The 19,227-nt window shown below is 38.0% G+C and overlaps 1 protein-coding gene across 1 annotated transcript in view; it reads right to left on the reverse strand.

Moving 5' to 3' along the window:
• Positions 1–19,227, reverse strand: part of FBXO16 (F-box protein 16) — a 78,821-nt gene that overhangs the window by 22,109 nt on the left and 37,485 nt on the right. Inside the window, exons 3-5 of the mRNA XM_044660800.1 lie at positions 15,677–15,712; positions 9,878–10,084; positions 1,259–1,423 (exon numbers count right to left, since the gene is read on the reverse strand). Of these exons, the coding sequence (XP_044516735.1) occupies positions 1,259–1,423; positions 9,878–10,084; positions 15,677–15,712 (408 nt within the window). The remainder of the gene's footprint in view (positions 1–1,258; positions 1,424–9,877; positions 10,085–15,676; positions 15,713–19,227) is intronic.

A 19,227-nucleotide genomic window follows, 5' to 3' on the forward strand; every position in this document is an offset into this window, starting at 1 on the left:
GAGAGAGAGAGAGAGAGAGAGAGAGAGAGAGAGAGAGAGAGAGAGAGAGAGAGAGAGAGGGGTAGGGTTTGAACACAGGTCTTGAGACCAATTCTTTCATCTACTTTGCCATGCTATGACTCAATATAGTAATATAGTATAAATATGATAAACTTCAGTAACTCAGACTACAGAGGGGGAACTAGTTGTATGACTCTGGGCAAGTCATTTAATTTCTGTTTGCCTCAGTTTCCTCAACTGCAAAATGGAGATAATAATAGTCCCTATTCCCAGGGTGGTTGTGAGGATCAAATCAGATTATTTTGTGAAGCATTTAGCATAGTGCCTAACGCACACAGTAGGTGCTTAATAAATGTTTGTTTCCTTTCTAATTAGTGAAAGTTAGATTGTAAAAGAGTTCTTAGAGAAATGATACTGTAGGACTTTCAAGAACATAGAGTTAACTTCAGCTATTTACAATAAGATTCTTCCTGCTGGGCTGGTTTTAGTGACTAGATTAAGCATTTATGATTAGAAATATGTTTACATAAAACACTGATATGAATATAACAGCAGAAAGTAGCAGAGTTAATGTTAATTGAATTGATGAATATGCTAAAGTCTTCTCTCCTTATTTATGTTACTAATGAAATCGGCAAACCTTTTCATAAATAGTACAGTGTTAAAAGATCAAGCCTTCTTGGGTAGAACTAGCAAAAGCTCTGAATTAGTAAAGTTCGAAAGAATAAAGGGCAGTTGAATTTGGATTATTTATCTTTTAATAGTAGAGGCAGCATTGGGGTACTAGTTGGGAATTCTGGGTTTAATGTAAGGAAGACCAGAAGTCAAATTTTGCCTCTGATACTTAGTTGTGGAACTCTGAACAATTCACTTAATCTATCTGTACTTAGTCCTGGTTTAGCCAGAATTGTAATCAAGGGAGTTCTCATATCAGGAACACCCCTTGCAAATAATGCACAATCCCAATGGCAGAATTGCCTGACATCCGCCTGGGGGCCATGTTCCACCTATCAAAGAATCTTGTTGCAGAGAGACAGATACATAGCGTTATGGTATGGAGTCTATGAATGCCTTGCTTACTGCCATGGAGAATTGACAAGTAGCTGAAGCTTAATAAATAGCTCAAAGTGACCAGAAGCTATAAAGTGTTGTGTTTTATCTCCCCAAACACTGAAAATTGATTCTACCACATTTAAAAATTCTAGATCTCTTTAATAATATCTGAAGGTTATGTTTGCTGCTAATTATTCCCATCTACCTTGGACTTAGTAATGTGAAATCGTTTCACCATTTCGATATAGTGCTTCTTCCACACCCCTTGCTCAAATGGAGTTGGAGAGAAATCGATACACCAGTTAAAACGCAAACACTTAAGCATCCACAGCTGATCCAATTCAGCCAGGTTCTTCCAGTACCAGCTCACCTGAAAAGGACAAGGACAACATCAGCTCCTATCTCCTTTTTCAGGTCTGATAACCTCTTTCCTTGTGGAACAGCCTTTCCATTTCCCAATCTCCCTTTCCTTCTTCGGTAAGAAGTCTCAAGACCTGATGTTCTTAACCTTTTTAAGGGAGCCTCGGCCCCTTCTGGCAGTCCATTGAAGCCCATGGATTCATTCTAAGAATAGTGTTTTATTGTCTACATTCAAAACTGGAGAAAATACTAAATTTCAGCTAGAGATTAGTGAAAATAAAGTCGTATTTTTTTTCCCTATCCAAGTTCAGCCTCCTTGAAATCCATGGACCAGGTTAAGAGGCTTTGTTCCTGGGGTGGCTGGGTAGCTCAGTGGACAGAGAGCCAGGCCCAAAGATGAGAGGTCCTGGGTTCAAATTTGACCTCAGACACTTCCTACCTGCGTGACCCTAGGCAAGTCACTTAACCCCCATTGCCTAGCCCTTACCCCACTTCTGCTTTGGAATCGATACACAGTATTGACTCTAAGACAGAAGGTAAGGATTAAAAAAAACCCAAACCATCCTTACAGCCTTAATTGACTGGTTCACTGTTGGCGTATAGATATATATCATTGTATCATTAGCTCTACTCTGTAGGTCCTATCTCACTAGGTAGGAATAACCTCTTTTATTTTCTGGTCTCTCTTCCCAGCCCCCATCTCCCTGCCAAGGCCTTAGCACAGTCCCTGGTAGCTAGTGGGTACTGAATAAACACTGATTGTGGCTGGCCTGTGAGTGGGAGTATTTACAGTAAAGACAATAGGCCACAGGTTTTGAATGGGTCCATTGACAAGTAGGGGGCAGGCTCAAAGATCACATAGCCTCTTTGTGTTCTTGCTGAACTCCTAGAGCTGGGCTGATTCTTTTTTCCCTTCCTTCTCTAGTTTGTGGGCTCTATCTAGCCACTGAAAAATGCCACCTCTCCTCCATTTTTTTAATTTTAAAAAATCCTTCCCCTTTTCAAGATGAACTAAATAAAAATGACCAAAATTCCTATCAGTCAGCATTTTTAAAAAATACAGTGTTCAGAGCATGGCCTGAGGCAGTGAAGGGAAATATTAGGCATGAAGGGAGGATTAGAGAGAATTCAATACTTCAAAAAGAAAAAAAGGGAGGGGGGGAGTGATCCCAGAGCCAGAAGGAGAAAAAGGGGATAGGAACAGGGGAGGATTCTGACAGGGCGGGCCAGGCGAGGGAGAAGAGAAACCACATTCCAAGCCTGTTTGACCTGGAGATGAAACAGAGCCCAGTCCCTCCTCCCTAGGCTCTCAGCAGTGAAGCAGAAGCTTTGAGGGAAGAGGAGGCAGGCTAACCCACCCCCAATCTCTCTTCCCACTAATTCCAGACCTTTCGGAGAATTGGGAATTTAAGGGTTTGGGGGGGGGGGTTCGTGGTTTTTTTTTTTTTTTTTTTTTGGCCTCTGGGATGATGGGGTTTTTGTAGGTAAAGGGGCAAAGGTAACAGTAGGAAAAAGCAAAACTCAGCTTGCCTCTCCCCTCCACACTCACAGTGCAAACACTACAGAGCTGATTCTGAGTTGGGTTTGCAATTTGACTCCAAGGCATCAATGGGGGGAGGGAAGGAGTGAAGGGGTACAGATATCTAAAATTAGATGCCTGCCTGCGAAACATAAGTTTCCCAGTTTTCCTTGGTGAGGTTACTTTAAAAGCTAAATACTCTAGTCAAATACACTAGGTTCTATGAAAGCTGTTCATAATTAGATAAGGCAATCTTTCTGAGCATAAATGACTCAATTAATTAATGCATCTGCTTCATGTCCAACTGGACAGTAGCTACCTGTAATGCATCAACCTTCAAAATCAGCACAAATATGATGTTTGGAAGCATTTGAATATGTCAAGTATATAGGTATCATCATGAAAATTTTGGTTTAAAAATGTATATAGCAGAGCAACAACCAAGTGTCAAGTTATGTAAGTTTATGCTGACTGTGAAAGATGACCACTTCTCATTTTACCTGAGTCTAAGTAAATGTTAGTTTATTGACTATACTTTTTTGGTATCTTAAATATTTTACCTCAGAGAATAAACAGCTTCAATCTATTTTATTGAAAAGAGCTGTCAATATCAGAAGAATATGGCAGGGACATTTAGAAAAGGAAAACTATAGGCCTCAAGTCTCACCATTTCCATAAAAGTTTAACTTAGTGTCTAATAAATGTTTACTTATTGATTGATGTAAAAGGTCACTACAAGGAGCAGACCAAAAAAGCCTAGAAAGTGCTTTAGCTAACACCTGATCTCTTTACCAAGGAGAAAGCCACAACAGTCAAAGACAACACAAATTTGGCATGCAAACGCATCTGTAAAAAACCATGGAGAAGGTTGGCAGAATATTGTGCATAATATTGCCTCCTAAAACATCCAACAACAGTGGAAGCAAAAACAAGTTAACAAAAACCTTGGTAAGGGTAATTACCCAAATGAAACAGAGAGGACGACACACCAATAGAAAATGGAACAGATTTTTTTAAGTTTTCTCTGAAGAAACACTAAACTAGAAACATAGTAGATTCTATGAAGAAATATTAAACATCAAACACAATGGAATTACTGTATTTGAACTCTGATACTTGACAATATTATTTTAGTTAATCCTATTATTGACTCTCAGAGTTTTTAAAGTAAGAAAAACAAAGAACTAGAAAGACTGAATTGGCTGGATTGACTATGAATCAGTCTTGCCTAGTTTCCAGAAGATATCCCTTTGCCAAGAGGACTGAATTTGAAAGAAGACAATAAAATATGAAGAACCAGAGATCCATTCTCAGGCACTGTGGCCTCCTGTTGCCCTTTCCTAAGAACTGTATAAGCACCCCACTTCCTATAGTGCAGTGGGAAGTCTCAGATCTTTGGGTCTGGATTCCTCCCCAGGAATATAATTCTCCCAGGGCAGTGATTCTGTGTAGTGTTTCTTGATTATATTCTCCTTGCCCTGATTAGAGATTTGTTATTCTAACTACTTCAGTAGTTCTGATTTTTTTTTAAGGTTGGCATACCTCAGGCCCCAAAGTGCTATGCAAGGAAACAGAATTAGCATTTAAGAGGATGTAGCCATATCCATCCAAATATGCACAGAGGAAATCTGTTTCTCTGTTGGGATGAACATAATCTTGAATTTCATTCAATTCCATTGAATTCAACAAATACTTAAAAATAATGTAGAAGCTGGGCAGCTTGGTGGGTCAGTGGATAGAGTGCTGGGCTAGATATCAGGAAGACCTGGGTTCAATTCTGGCCTCAGATGTACATAGCTGTATGACCCTGAGCAAGTTACTTAACCTAACTGTTTGCCTCCGTTTTCTCATCTGTCAAATGAACTGAAGAAGGAAATGGCAAACCACTCCAAGGTCTTTGCCAAGAAAACCCGAAATGGGATCATGAAAAGTCAGACATGACTGAAACAACTGAACAGCAAAAACAATGTGGAAGTAATCTGCTAAGCAGTCTTATATTAAGGAAAGACGCCAAGATAATGTAAAAAAAATCCCAGGTGATGTTACTTACTCCAAAAAATGCCATCGAGAAAGACTGACTACCACTGACTCATAAGCATGCTTTCTTTTTTCTTTTCTTTTTTTTAAACCCTTACCTTCTATCTCAAAATCAATACTGAGTATCAATCAGTACTAGGGCAGAAGAGTGGTAAGGGCTAGGCAATGGGAGTTAAGTGGCTTGCTCAGGGTCACATAGCTAGTAAGTATCTGAGGAGGCCAAATTTGAAATCAAGAAGAGGAATCTTCCTGACTTTAGGATCAGCACTTTATACATGGTGCCACCTAGCTATCCTAACTACCAATTGCTTGTGCCTCTCCACAAAAATATCCTTGTATTTATTTTGTACATACTTATATACATGCCATCTCCCTTTGAAGATAGGAATTATTTCCTTTTTTGTATTTATACCTCAGTCCTTAGCATATAGTACCTGGTATACATATAGTAGGTGCTTAATAAATACCTGTTGGTTGATTGGCTGATTGATTGATGATTGGCTGCTGGAGTCTACTAGGTAAAATGCACTCTTAAAATTTCTCCTCCAACAAGGTACCTCTCATGTGTATGTCTGTCATGCAACCACAGATATAACTGTCCAATGACCCTCTGATTATTGTTAAATGAGTCAGAAAATGAGGCTTTATTCTTGCTAAAGATGCTTGCTAATATCAGGGAAAATGTTATGCCCAGAATTCAAATGGGAGAGCGATTCTTTATAGATCAGGGGTTCTTGGACTTTTTTGCATTATCAATCATTTTAGCAGTCTGGTAAAGTTTATAGACTCCTTTTTATTTTAATAAATATTACATTTCATTTAGAGGTGAGTGAAAATAAAGATAACATTTATTCCCCTTCTGAGTTCAAGGAATCCTTGAAATCTACAGACTTCATCCATGGACCCCACATTAAGAACTCCTTCTAGAAATAAGATCTTATAGGCATTCTCTTTTACAGATAACACTGCATTGCTTACATTGAGCCCTAGAACATTACAAAGCTTCCTCAATGAGATCCATGATTATTCACAAAATATTAAACAACAAAAGAAGAAAAAAAAGACAGGTGAAAAAATGTCTATTGCCCAGACTGTGACATATAATTGGATGGCTAGTCCATTGAGTTAGTTCATCAGCATATATGCCTGGGATGTGTAATTCTAGGTAGATGAGTTGGAGAATCGAAACGAATTGGAGAAGAGAGCAAACATTACTGAATTTGGGACACAAGGACCAAAAAAATCATTTTATTTAACACAAACGTGATTGAAGGGATGTGATATGGTTACAGATTTTGGAATGGTTACAAATACTTTCTAAGGAATCAAAGTTGCAGGTGACCCAGAGGGTAGTTGGAGAGACTCACGGTGATGAAAGAGGGTCAGAGCACATTTTCAAAGATAACCCATGCACACTATGTAAGGAGTATGTGGTGAGCCAGCCTTGTAGTGAGAACAAAGAATGGCAAATGGGTAGCCTGAGTCCTATACCAGCAATTAGACATGGAGGAAGGCTTTCAGCAAGTTGGGTGGACTTCTTTGGAGGAATTATAAAAGAATCATGTCAAGAATTACATAAGATGAGAAGGTAAGGTTGGGTTAGGTTCTGTACTGAAGGAAGCAATGCTCACACTGATGAGCTTGTAGGTCCACTGAAGTATTAAATAAACTATTGAATTACTATTAAAAAACCAAAACAAAACAAATGCTTTCTCTGTGGAGCCTCCATTAATGACAATCCCCTTTAATCTTTTACTCTAATTTCTTTTGAAATTTCTTATATACCTTATTTTATGCAGGCATATCTCAGAGATATTTTGGCTTCAGTTCCAGACCAGCACAATAAAGTGAATATCGTAATAAAGTGGGCCACACAAATATTTTGGTTTCCCAGTGCACGGAAGTTATGTTTACACTCCACTCTAGTCTATCAAGTGTATAACAGTATAATGTCTAAACAAAGTACATACTTTAAAAAAATACACATTTCTAAAAAATTGCCAATCATCATCTGAGCCTTCAGTGAGTTATAATTGTTTTGCTGGTGAAGGGTCTTACCACAATGTTGATGGCTGCTGAAGGACCAGAGTTGCTGAAGATTGGGATGACTGTGGCAATTTCTTGAACTAGGACAGCAATGAACCATTGATTCCTTTCACTTGGACATTTAGAGGCCACAATAGGATTAGTTGACCATATTTCAAAATGTGTCTCAAGATCAGAGAAGAGACAGGGAGACAGAGAGAGAGAGACAGACAGACAGACAGAGTTAAAGAGACAGAGAAAGACAGAGAGACAGAGAGCCACAGAGAGACAGTTAGAGAGATACAGAGACACAGATAGTTAGATAGACAGAGAGACAGAGATGGGGAACCAGAGGTTGGTGGCACAGTCAGAACACACAATATTTTAACAATTAAGCTCACCATCTTATATGGGATTGCTTTGTGGTCCCCCCAAAACAATTACAATAGTAAAATCAAAAATCACTGATCACAGATCACCATGAAAGATAAAATAATAATGAAAAAGTTTGAAATAGCATGAGAATTACCAAAATGTGAAACAAAGATACAATGTGAGTGCATGCTATTGGGAAAATGATAAGACTTGGTTAAAGAAGGGTTGCCACAAACCTTCAATTCGTAAAAAGCACAGTATCTTCGGAGTACAACAAAGTACAATAAGATGAAAGATGCTTGTATTGCCTTGAGCTCCTCCATTAGACTGTGAGTGCCTTGAGAGCAGAGACTGTCCCTTGTCTTTCTTTGTATCCCCAGTACTTAGTATAGTGCCAGACACATAGTAGGAACTTGGTAAATGCTTATTGACTTACTGACTTTACCTAATTATATGAATCAACGCAGCAATTTATTATACAAATGTATTGTGTTATTCTGTAGAATTTTTTGTTCATTGGTTCATGTGTACCTCATCCATGCAACTACAATCTGTGGTTAGGAACCATGTCCTCAGAGAAATTAGGGACTAGCAGGGGCCTTACAGAAGTGCTCTGGTTTAGTAGAAGAAGCACTGGATAGACAGAATCCCAGCCTCACAATCAGAAAGATAAAAATGGTATGATGGAAAGAACACTGAAATATCAAAAGACTTCAATTTGCATTCTGGTTTTGCCACTTCCTAGCTATGTAACCTTTGGTGAGTTAATTCACCTTTCTAAAACTTTGGTTTCCTCCTTTGTAAACTAGAGATAATAAGACATCCATCAAACAAGAATGTTGTGAGGAGAGCATTTTGTAAATTATAATGAACCTTATAAAGACAAGCTATCATTACTATCTGTGTTAACAGGGGAAGTCACTAAATGTTTCAGAGTCTGCTTCCTAACTTGATAACCACCTCTTCTATATACCTTAGAGGGTTTTTGTGGGGGGAGAAGATCAAGTGAAACTATGTATGGGACAGCATGTTATAAACCACAAAACTCTATACAAACACAAAGCATTAGACCTAGCTTAAACAATTTGCCTATGATGGCATTGCTGTTCATAGCAGAACCAGAACAAGGATCCGGGTCTCTTAATTCTTAGTAAATACTCTTTTCCACTAAAGCTATCACTTTATTTTCTCTTGAACCCCACAGTAGCAAGTAAACTATTAGGCACAAACACAACAGGTACTCAATAAACAGTCCTTGTTTGATTAATGAACTGATACACAGTATAATAGAAAGAGCACAGTGTCTGTAGTCAAAGGACCTGCATTTGAATTTCAGATCTGTAACTTACTACCTGCAGGGGCAGAATTAAAACTCTTTGGATATCAGTTTCCATATCTATAAAATTAGGAAGTTAAACTAAATGGTGATCATAAAACAGAAACCTGTAATTACTTATATCAGAAATGTTAATAAAAACAGCTCCTATAGACCCTGAGCTATTTAAATCGATTACTAAAAGTAGTGGCACATATCAGACAGAAACAAAAGAAGACCTAGATCAGGAATTCTTAACCTGGAGTCTCTGGGTTTGCTTTGTTAAGAAACATTTTATAATTGTATCTCAATATCATTGGCTTTCTTTTGTAACCCTGTGATCATTAAAATTTTCTGAGAGACTGGTATCTCTGGGTGAGAAAAAATCAATTTATTAATTAGGATAGCAATAACCAATAAATTAATTAATCATTTCTCTCTCGAAAACCTTGTGGGTTCTTAAATACAATTTTGGAAGCTTATTATTCAGCCATCCTCTAGCCATCCCAAGACATCTCTAACTGGTGAATAGCTAATGAAGAGGTGGTCCATCATTCAGACCCTTCCCGATTCCTTAATTGATGATGGAAAATCACATGCCCAGTCCTACGATTCCAAAGTCTAGAAGGAGAATTCACGTTCTGCCTGTTAGAAGTAACTTTGTTTAATCCTTTTCAATGCAAGATTCAAGGAATCTGTCCTGCCACTTGTAGACATATATGATATTATCTGGATTATGAAATATAGTTAGAGAGTCCATTGAATTAGTCCATTAGTATGATGGACAATCCACTGGGCCCAGAATCGAACAGCAGGAGATTAGGATGGATGACATTTGGGGTCATATAATTAGTAAATGTCTGAGGCCAAATTTGAACTCAGAAAGATGTGTCTTTCTGACTTCAAGCTGGGCACTCTATATACTGTGCCTCCTATCTGTGCCATTTTTGCAGATGAAGAAAGACTTGCCCGGGCTCATATAATTAGAAATTTATCTAGGGGCAAATCTGAACTCGGCTCTCCCTGACTGCAAGTCTAGAGCTCTAACTACTGTGCCACTTAGCTAGAGCTAGATGAAGCAGAATACTGAAATGCTAATAGATTTACAACTTGATTTCATTAAAATATCCTTCGTTTATTAGGTTTTTATGGAGCTCCTTCTCCAAAAGTGCTCAGTGTTGCTTATGCTTTACCTGTGCACATCGACAGAGACTGCGTGGGTCCAGGAAAGAAAAGATGTACAAAGACAACACCCTGGGGAGCTTGGTCGTGAAATCCACTGCTTCTGCTGGAATTCTTTCCTGAAGCTGCCGACTACAGAACTTTTGCTGTGACAGAGAGCACTGCTCAAACAAGCCTGTCAAGATTTTTCTCCTCTGAGCATCTGTCCATTTGTCAAACTGCAAGAGAAAAAACCCAGCACCAACAAAGAGAAGCAAATTGGCTCCAGATTTAATATGACTCCAGGGATTCATTAATGGGGAAGAGAAGCAAGAATCTGAAGCTTAAAAAGTCCATTTGCTAACTGACCTTTCCATTAGCCTTCTGTATTCTCTTCACTCTCTACTCTCTTTCCCACCCAGCCCCACCTATTGTTCCATGTGAATTTGGGTAAACGAATCTGTGTGTGGATGGTTCTTTCTTCTGAGCTCACAGCTGGCAGCTGCCCAAGATTTGCCACTTGGGGCTAGTCTTACACAGTAAATATGGCATAGGCTTATGAGGGGTGATTTCAAAAGAGGGGGTCTTTTACAATGCTTACACCTACACACACACACTCCTAACAGGAAAACAAAATACTCTTCTCTAGCTGTCCAGAGATTTAAAAAAAAAAATTCTTGAATGGGGGGAAAAGTCTTTGATGCCAGATTTAAAAGAGAAAGCTTTCAGTGTGTTTATACCAAGAAGTAACACAATGAGATAGATTCACAGGAAAATATTAGCTCCTTTTAAAGGAAGAATGGGTTTCTAGAGGAGAGAAAAGTACCTAATGAGTACCAGGTCCCCAGTGGGGAAGGAGAAGGGAGAAGAGGTGAAGGAACTAATAGATGAAGAGGAGGATAAATTTTGGTTATTTCACAGTTTTGCCAAGAGAAGGCTCTACTCTCAGCCCTGCTCATCAAAGACAAGAATCCGGGGAATTGTAATTCTGCCTCTGGCTATGTAATCCTAGGCATTCCATCTCTTTTCATTTCATTTTCCTCAGGTGTAAAATGGGAATAATAATGCTTAGGATATTAGGTCTAGATCAGTAGGGGTTCTTAAGGATCATCTAGTCGAACCTCCTCATTGTTCAGCTGAGGGAAGTAAGGCAAATTTCTATGCATTGGGCCCCCTCCATAGCCTACAATGCAATGTCTCCCTACCTTTAGCTCTTAGAATACTTAGCTTTTTTCCAAGTTTACTTCACTATCACTTCTTGCTTGGGCCCTTTTCTGATCCTCCCAGTTGCCAATGTCTCCTCACCCACAACAAGCACAGCAAAAATCATCTTGTTTTTTAATTTTTTATATAATCTTCCTGTCGTCCCTAATAGATTGTAACCTCTTTGAGGGAAGGGGCTGTTTCTTTTTTATCTCTTTGTATCTTTAGTGCCTAACATAGTACCTGGGGTATCATAGGTATTTAATAATTCTTGGCTAATTGGTTGATTAAATGACTTATCCGAGGTCAGAACAGTAATAGATTAAAAAATATTCTATTACTTCCAAGTTAATTGTTCTTTCTCCTGAATTGCACAAGATCCTGAGGAAAAATGCTTTGTAAAACTTTGCAGGTGCTACAGAAATGTTACCTAGTACAGATTTCTGTTTAAATTTATTTTCTGTTTCAAATTTAATACCATATAAAAGGGGCCCTTCCATAGACATAGAAAAAGAGTAAAAGATTGTATGTGAAACTGCAGAACTCTATTATATATCCTTTTCTTCCTAAGGTAATCAATGTAATTGGAAGCTTTCAAAGTTATCCTGCTTGTCTGTGCTTCTTTCTCTCATTCTTTCTTTTCTCTTCTCTACATCAAAGAAAAAATAAGTACCTGCTAACTTTAACAAAAAGGGTCCCCTTATACAGGTATAGATCTAAAGTAAGACCAAGTGATATTTGGGGGCAATTATGAGTGGGGGTGGGGTTAAGGCTTGGTAGCCTAAGGTAACTTTTGAGGACTTTGGGTGAAATTTCTCAACTTTTGAGACTGATGAAAGTGTAGGAGAGAACCCTCGGGGCTAGACTAAGGTGGAGAATTGGGGTGCAGTTCCCTGACTAAGGGACTCATAGGCTGGATAGAGGCTGGGTGAAGAAGGGCCTGGGGAGGGGACAGCTAGGCAGCTCAGTGGATATAGAGCCAGGCCTGGAGAAGGGAGATACTGGTTCAAATTTGACCAAGACACTGCCTAGTCGTGTGACCTTGGGCAAGTCACTTAATCCCAGTTACCTAGCCCTTACTGCTCTTCTGCCTTGGAAGTGATACTTCGTATTGATTCTAAAACAGAAAGAGGAGGAAGAAGAAGCTTGGAGAATTTGTTTCATATGTGATACAACAGGTATACTTTGCATCAAAGTGGGAAATAGTTTTGTTTTGTTTTTAAAGTTGGAAATAATGGCAAGCAGCTACATACATATTGTGAGGGAACAGTGAGAGGGATCTGGGAGACAAAGTGTCACCAATGGGCCGGCTGGGCTGGGGAGTCCAGAGAACAATGTGAGGCAGAGGGCAGGCAGGCTCAGAGTAATGGGAATCCAGGATGAGTAGCAATCTAGTAGGAAAATGTAGTGTTTTTTTCTATCACCCCAAAGATAAACTTTAATCTGCTGCAAACTTGTGCTTAGTTAAGGCTGTCTTTGATAAAGTTCACTCTCTGTAGCACCTAGAATTACTTCTGTTTCTACCTTCCTAGAATTTGCCTCCATTCCTTCTACTTAAGGTATACTATTACCAGACTTGGGAGGCTATCTATAAAAGTGCAGGTGTTAACCAGGAAGTATCCATCAAGATAAAATATTGGCACTCCCCTCCAGCTCCCCCCCCACTTCTCTATCAAAGGTATATTTTGAATTCCCTTATCAGGAGTTCTTAGCATATAAAATTAGTGCTTAAAATAATTAGCTTTGGGAATAAAAAGAAAATAAGCTCAGTTATCACTTTCCCTGGCTCAAAACCTGTTTTGACTTGCTAATATCCTTTAAGAAGATAGCAGCTATCAGTAAAATAAACAAATCATTTTGTTGAGAACAGATTAGGATCACAGCAGGGCTCTAGGGACCTTAAAGATTATTTACTCCAATAACATTTTGCAAATGAGAGGCCTAAGGGAATCAACATCTTGCCCAAGGCCACACAGTAAGTAATGGCTGAACCAGAACTAGAACTCAGATGTCCTGACATCTACTATCCTACTATCCATTTTCCTACACTATAAACCTGATACATATTAAATCTGATAGATCATAAATTTTGAATAACCAATAATTAATAGGTATTGAATGAAACAATGTTCAATTGCCATGATTGATGTTTTCTAACCAAAAGTCTGAGGATCATAGTTCTAGAACTAGACGGGTCTTTAGAGGTCATCTGGTTCAGCCCTGTCATTTTTTAGATGAGGGAAAACGAGGACTAGGGGCTAGATAATAATCAGAATAATCAGAATTTGAATCCAGGTCTCCTGCATCCAAATTCAATCTTTTTGCTGCTATACTATGCTACCGTGCCACACTACATAAAAACACCATATGTAATTAGGACTAAAGTCTTAATCCACTATCTCATTCTGGCAGTGAGGTGAACCTGAATTCTTGAAGACTAAACAAAACTACTTCTGTTGGAAGACTTCACATATGGGACTTGGAATGTATATATGTTGGAATGTCTCTATATCTGAGAATCAGTCTACCTAAGCCCATCCTAGCTAAACTGAGGGCCCATCACTAAACTAGCTGCAAGGGGAGAAAATTTTCAACTCTAGCCACTCTGAAAGTCTAATAATTTATAGAGGAGCTGCAATCTGCTTCTTTTTAGAGTGAAAACTCCCACAGATGATTCATTGATCTTTGAAATAGTGAAAAATATGCACATTCTTAAAAGATAAAGATGAAGTCTAGCACAAAGTGAATAGAAAACATCTTTAAGAACAATCTATATGTTATTGTATTTGGTGGTATACATATATGTGTATATATAACTACATATCTGTATGTGCATTTATATGTATACATATTCAAACATATACATATGGTTAAATGAATAGGAATGAATTGATAAGTAAATAAAAAAGAAAACTGAGAGATGAGTAGGTAACTAGTAAATAAACTTCAGATCCTAGTTAAAGAGAATTGGTCACCATGACATGAAAGAGAATAGAGCAGCTGGAGGATCCAGGGTCCCCTGCTCTTTAACAACTTAGGACTCTCCTTAAAAATGAAAACCGGGGGCAGCTGGGTAGCTCAGTGGATTGAGAGTCAGGTCTAGAGACAGGAGGTCCTAGGTTCAAACCTGGCCTCAGCCACTTCCCAGCTGTGTGACCCTGGGCAAGTCACTTGACCCCCATTGCCCACCCTTACCAATCTTCCACCTATGAGACAATACACCGAAGTACAAGGGTTTAAAAAAAAATTAAAAAAAAAAAAAAAGAAAACCAATTGAATGGGCATTTAACCCAAGTGGCTCATTTTAGCTAAGACATTTTGTGTAGTAAGCTCTTAGGAACTAGGATCAACTGAATTTAATGTCCAAAGGAGAGCAAACTCAACTTAGTTAAAATCACAATAAAGTCATAACAATAAAATCACAATAAAATCATAACCCCCCAAAAAAATAACAACAAGCCTCAAATAAGCTATATCCTGACTCTGGCATCTGAGTATCAACAGATTCATTCATGCACCAAGCAGTATGTGTTGGAATGGAACTAGGTATGAGGGATATAAAGACAAAAACTAGGCAAACTCTGATTCCTAAGAGTTTACGATTTTTTTTTTTGGTGGCAGGGAAGAATAGTAAACATACAAAGATATAAAAAATAGATGCAAATTTGAGAGGGCAAGGTAGGGAGCTAGCAACTGAGAGTATCAGAATGGGCTTCTTTTAGCAATTAAACCACAGATTCTAAGGGAGTTTCTAAGGAAGCAAGGGGTTCTAAGAGGCAGTGGGAAGGAAGGCATTTGAGGCAAGGGGTAGTCTATTCAAAAGCTTAGAGATGGGAAATATAGATGTTGTAAACCGGAAATCACCAAGTAGACCAGTTTAGTTGAACTGCAGAGTGTATGAAGGACAGTAATATACAACCAACTCTGAAAGGTAAACTGGACTCAGATTATGAAAAGCCTTAAAATGTCCAACATAGTTTCTATTTGATCCTAGAGGTAATTAGGAACCACTGGAGTGTATTAAACAGGAGAGTCCTGTGCTTTAGATCAATAATTGGGCAGCAAGATGTGATGCTCATTGGAGTACCCTAGCTGGATCATACATTTTCCCCCAAAGGAAGTATATGACAGGGCCGGGCACTCCAATGAATAGTTACTTACTGTTTCTCAGAAGTTTTGACAGAAAGGCTATGCTTTTTGCTTTTAGGTAAATAGGTACGCCAAGGCTATTTAAAGTATTAAAGAAGGAAAATTTGAGCTCAGCACTAGCACCAAAGATTGCTGACAGGAAGCTGTGTAGGGATCTGCACAAATGATGTAACACTCTGAAGGGAACCTACTCCTTTAAAAATGTGGAATCCTTACTTTAAGTCACTACTGAAGCCTTTGGATTCCATAGTTAAAAATAATTACATATTGGCTCAGTGGATACAGAAAGGCCAGGAGATGGGAGGTCCTGGGTTCAAATGTGACCTCAAACACTTCACTTAACCCCAGTTATCTAGTCCTTGCCCCTCTTCTGTCTTGGATTGATCCTTAATATCTATTCTAAAACAAAAGGTATGGGTTAAAAAAAATCATTACATGTTTACTTAAACTCTACAAATACATGTATTTTAAAGGGTTACCCATTTTCCAAGAAGAATTCTTCTTTCTTCAAATACCTATGATAAAGAAGAGGGTGATTTACTATGTCATGCAATAAAAACATAATTTTAAAAACCTTTTTAAAAAAGTCTCAGTGAGACAGTCCTCTCTCAGTCTCTTCATGTACCAAATGAGGGAGGTGGGCTAGATGATCAGCCCCTTTCAAACATCCTATTACTCTATTTTTCACTGCCATCATGGGAGTTAAAAGATTCAATCATGTATATGAATATGAATTCTACACTTAGCTGTTCTAGGGATAGCAGCTGCTGTCAAAGAACAGTTTTTCAAGCAGAGCTTGGATGATGGATGGCCACCTGTCAGGGATATTGCAGATGAAATTTCTAGGAAGGAGGAGAGCTTAGTCAAGATGATCGATAAGTTTAAGTCATTTTCCAAATCAAATGGTCTATCATCATCATTGTCATCACTGTCATTGTCATCATCATCTTCATCACTGTCATCATCAACATCAGTAGAAGTAGTAATAAAATTTTGAAGAAAAGTAAAGAAACTATAATTGGCCTTTATAATCTCTTCTTGTTTTAATTCAACGATCCTAGGACTTCATATGAAGTAGCAAAGGGAAAATAAAAATTAAGAAACTTAAAAGGAGGTGAAAAAATCAGCAAAAGAAGAAACAAGGAAAACTGAAATGATGTCTGACACATTTTTTTGAAAAATCAAAGATGAAAAGAATATATGCTGTTTATGAGGAAGTCTTTATGTAAAACAGGTATTCAATAAATATCTTTCAATTGATTTTTATTTTAAAGGGCATCAACAGATCCAATAGTCAGTCAACTCTTGATTTTTCAAGGAACGTCCATTCAACTTTTGAATTATCCCAATCTTTTGCTTTTATACAGGTAGGAAGGTGGTTCAGTAGATAGAGTACTAGACCTGGAGTCACCAAGCTCAAATCCTGTCTCAAATATTTACTAACTATATGATCCTGGGTAAGTCACTTAACCTCTACTAGATTCAGTTTCCTTATCTGTAAAATAGGATAAAAATAGTACCCACCTCCCAGGGTTGTTGTTGTGCGAACAAAATGAGATAATATTTGTGAAGCATTTTACAAACCTATACAAATGTCAGTTGTTATTACTATTTTGTTTTTATTGAGTTGTTTCAGTCATATCCAATTCTTTGTGACCCCCCCCCCCATTTTGGGTTTTCTTGGCAAAGACAATGGAGTGTTTTCCATTTCATTTTCCAGTTTATTTTACAGATGAGGATACTGAGACAAATAGCACTAAGTGACTTGTCCAGGGTCACACAGCTGTAAGTCTCTGAGGTCAGATTTGAACTCAGGAAAATGAGTTTTCCTGATTTCATGCCTATCATTCTATCCACTGTACCTGTCCTATATTATTACAATTACTATTGTTATTTTCTTCATTCCTTCTCTGTCTGCTTACATTTTGGCTAACTATATTTCACTACTTGATAGCAATTCTAATAAATGGACATAGGAAAAGGACTCATAGCCCATGGCTGTTTTACTGGGTATTTTATTTTTCTCTATCTTTCTACTTTTTTAATATCTTTATTATAACTTCAATAACTATCAGTGAAGATAATAAAATAAATACATTTTATGTTAATTCTTAGCATTTAACAAAGTTAAACCAAATGAATCAACAAACAAAAGATATACCTACTCTGTCAGTTCCTTTCCATGTCCACCCACCTAAAGTTCTGCCACCCCTGCAGAGCTTCCTCTGCTCTTTATATGGCTACAATCAGGGAATGTAGTTCTATTTCTGTAATTCTTGCTTCAGATTACTCCAAATAGATCTTTGCAAATTTTATAGGTGCTTTGCAGTTATTTTTGTGGCTTTATAACATACAATTTCATGGACATATAATTCATTCATCTATCTCCTAATATTAGGACATGTAGATTTTTAAATTTTTTTACTATAACAAAAAATGTAAATTTTTTATATAAACATCTTTTTTCTTTTCTATATTTAGTAAACCAGTCAAAAGTAAGATCAATTTTCTGATTCTTACTGTAGAAGGTCATAGTGCTTTCCAAAATGTGTGCACCAGTCCTCAGTACCATCAATAATATGGACATCCCTTTCCCTATAAATTGGGCAGCACTGGATTTTATTCCTCTTTTGTTGTTATTTTTGCCAGTCTAATAGGCATAATATTTGTAGTAATTACTTCAAGTTGTTATAAGCAATGTGCCTTTTAAAATTATCAAGAGCTATTTAAATGTTATTGTTATATCGATTATTATCTTTTAGAAATAATAACTGGCATATATAGAGAGTGCTTTAAGATTTATAAAGCATTTTATATACAATAGCTAGTTTTGAAACTTCTGAGTCATATGAGTAAGAAGATAGAGAACTAGAAATTTTCTCTGATCTCCATGACCTCTCAAACCTCTCTAAAAATAAATTATGGGGGACAGCTAGGTAGCTCAGTGGATTGAGAGCCAGGCTCAGATAGGAGGTATTGAGTTCAAATTTGGTCTCAGATACTTCCTAGTGTGGTTCTGGGAAAGTCACTTAACCCCATTGTCTAGCCCTCACCACTCTCTGCCTAGGAACCAATACAAATTGATCCTAAGACAGAAGATAGGGGGTTTAAAATAAATAAATAATGACCCAAAGATAAGGTAACTTCAGCTATACTTGTTGCCTAGGATACCCAGAATCTAAAAGAAGATTAAAACAAACTCATAAATTGATGCTCATTAACAATGAACTTAATTAGTGCCCCTTTCCCCCTCCAATGCCAAGGTTGCTGTCCTAGTAGGCACAAGGACCTGACACACAGACTTACAAGGAAACCCATTCTGGTGCCATGGTTCCTTCTTCCTCTTTCTAGTGCTATTGAGAACCTAGTTCCAGGATACAGAAGTTTTTGAAGGCCACGTGAGCCAGCCAGAGTGGCTACAGCCCTTCAGAAGCAAAAACTTGCCAAAGGGTTGCAACCTTATGGCATTAGTATTCCAAAGCTCTGAACTTCTGGTGTTGGGGTGGACAGTTCTGAGCCACCAGTGGAGCAGCTCTTTGAACTGCTGGTGCTGGACCAGAGAAATGGAAAACAGAGAAAGTAGAACAAGTCACCAGTATAGGACAACATATATGTGTGAAGTGGGGAAAGTGTGTGTAACATTCCACTAAGCCTGAGGGAAAGAGCATAGCATCTAATTGGGGCCAGTCCTGAACACCCAAAAGCCACTTGGGGCAGAGACATAGGTTGGTGAACTGTGAATTGCCCAGCATGGGAGGAAGCTGAAACACTTTGAGATCCAGCCACCAAAGAAACCATCATTGAAGGGGAGGGAGTCATAGAGTGAATAAGGGAAAAATGGGATTGAAGAAAGACAGAAATTAACAAAGCTTTCATGAAAGAAGAAATCTCAAAGACCTTGAACATAAGCAGATAAACTGACCAGGAAAACATTAACAACAGAAGGAAAAATGGCCTCTGGATCTAGTAAATGATTTCAGGCATCTATGAATAAAGATGGCAAAACAAAGGAAAATGATCTAACACTTCA

Source organism: Gracilinanus agilis, chromosome 2 (genome assembly GCF_016433145.1).
Source record: "Gracilinanus agilis isolate LMUSP501 chromosome 2, AgileGrace, whole genome shotgun sequence".
Taxonomy (NCBI): Eukaryota; Metazoa; Chordata; class Mammalia; order Didelphimorphia; family Didelphidae; genus Gracilinanus; species Gracilinanus agilis.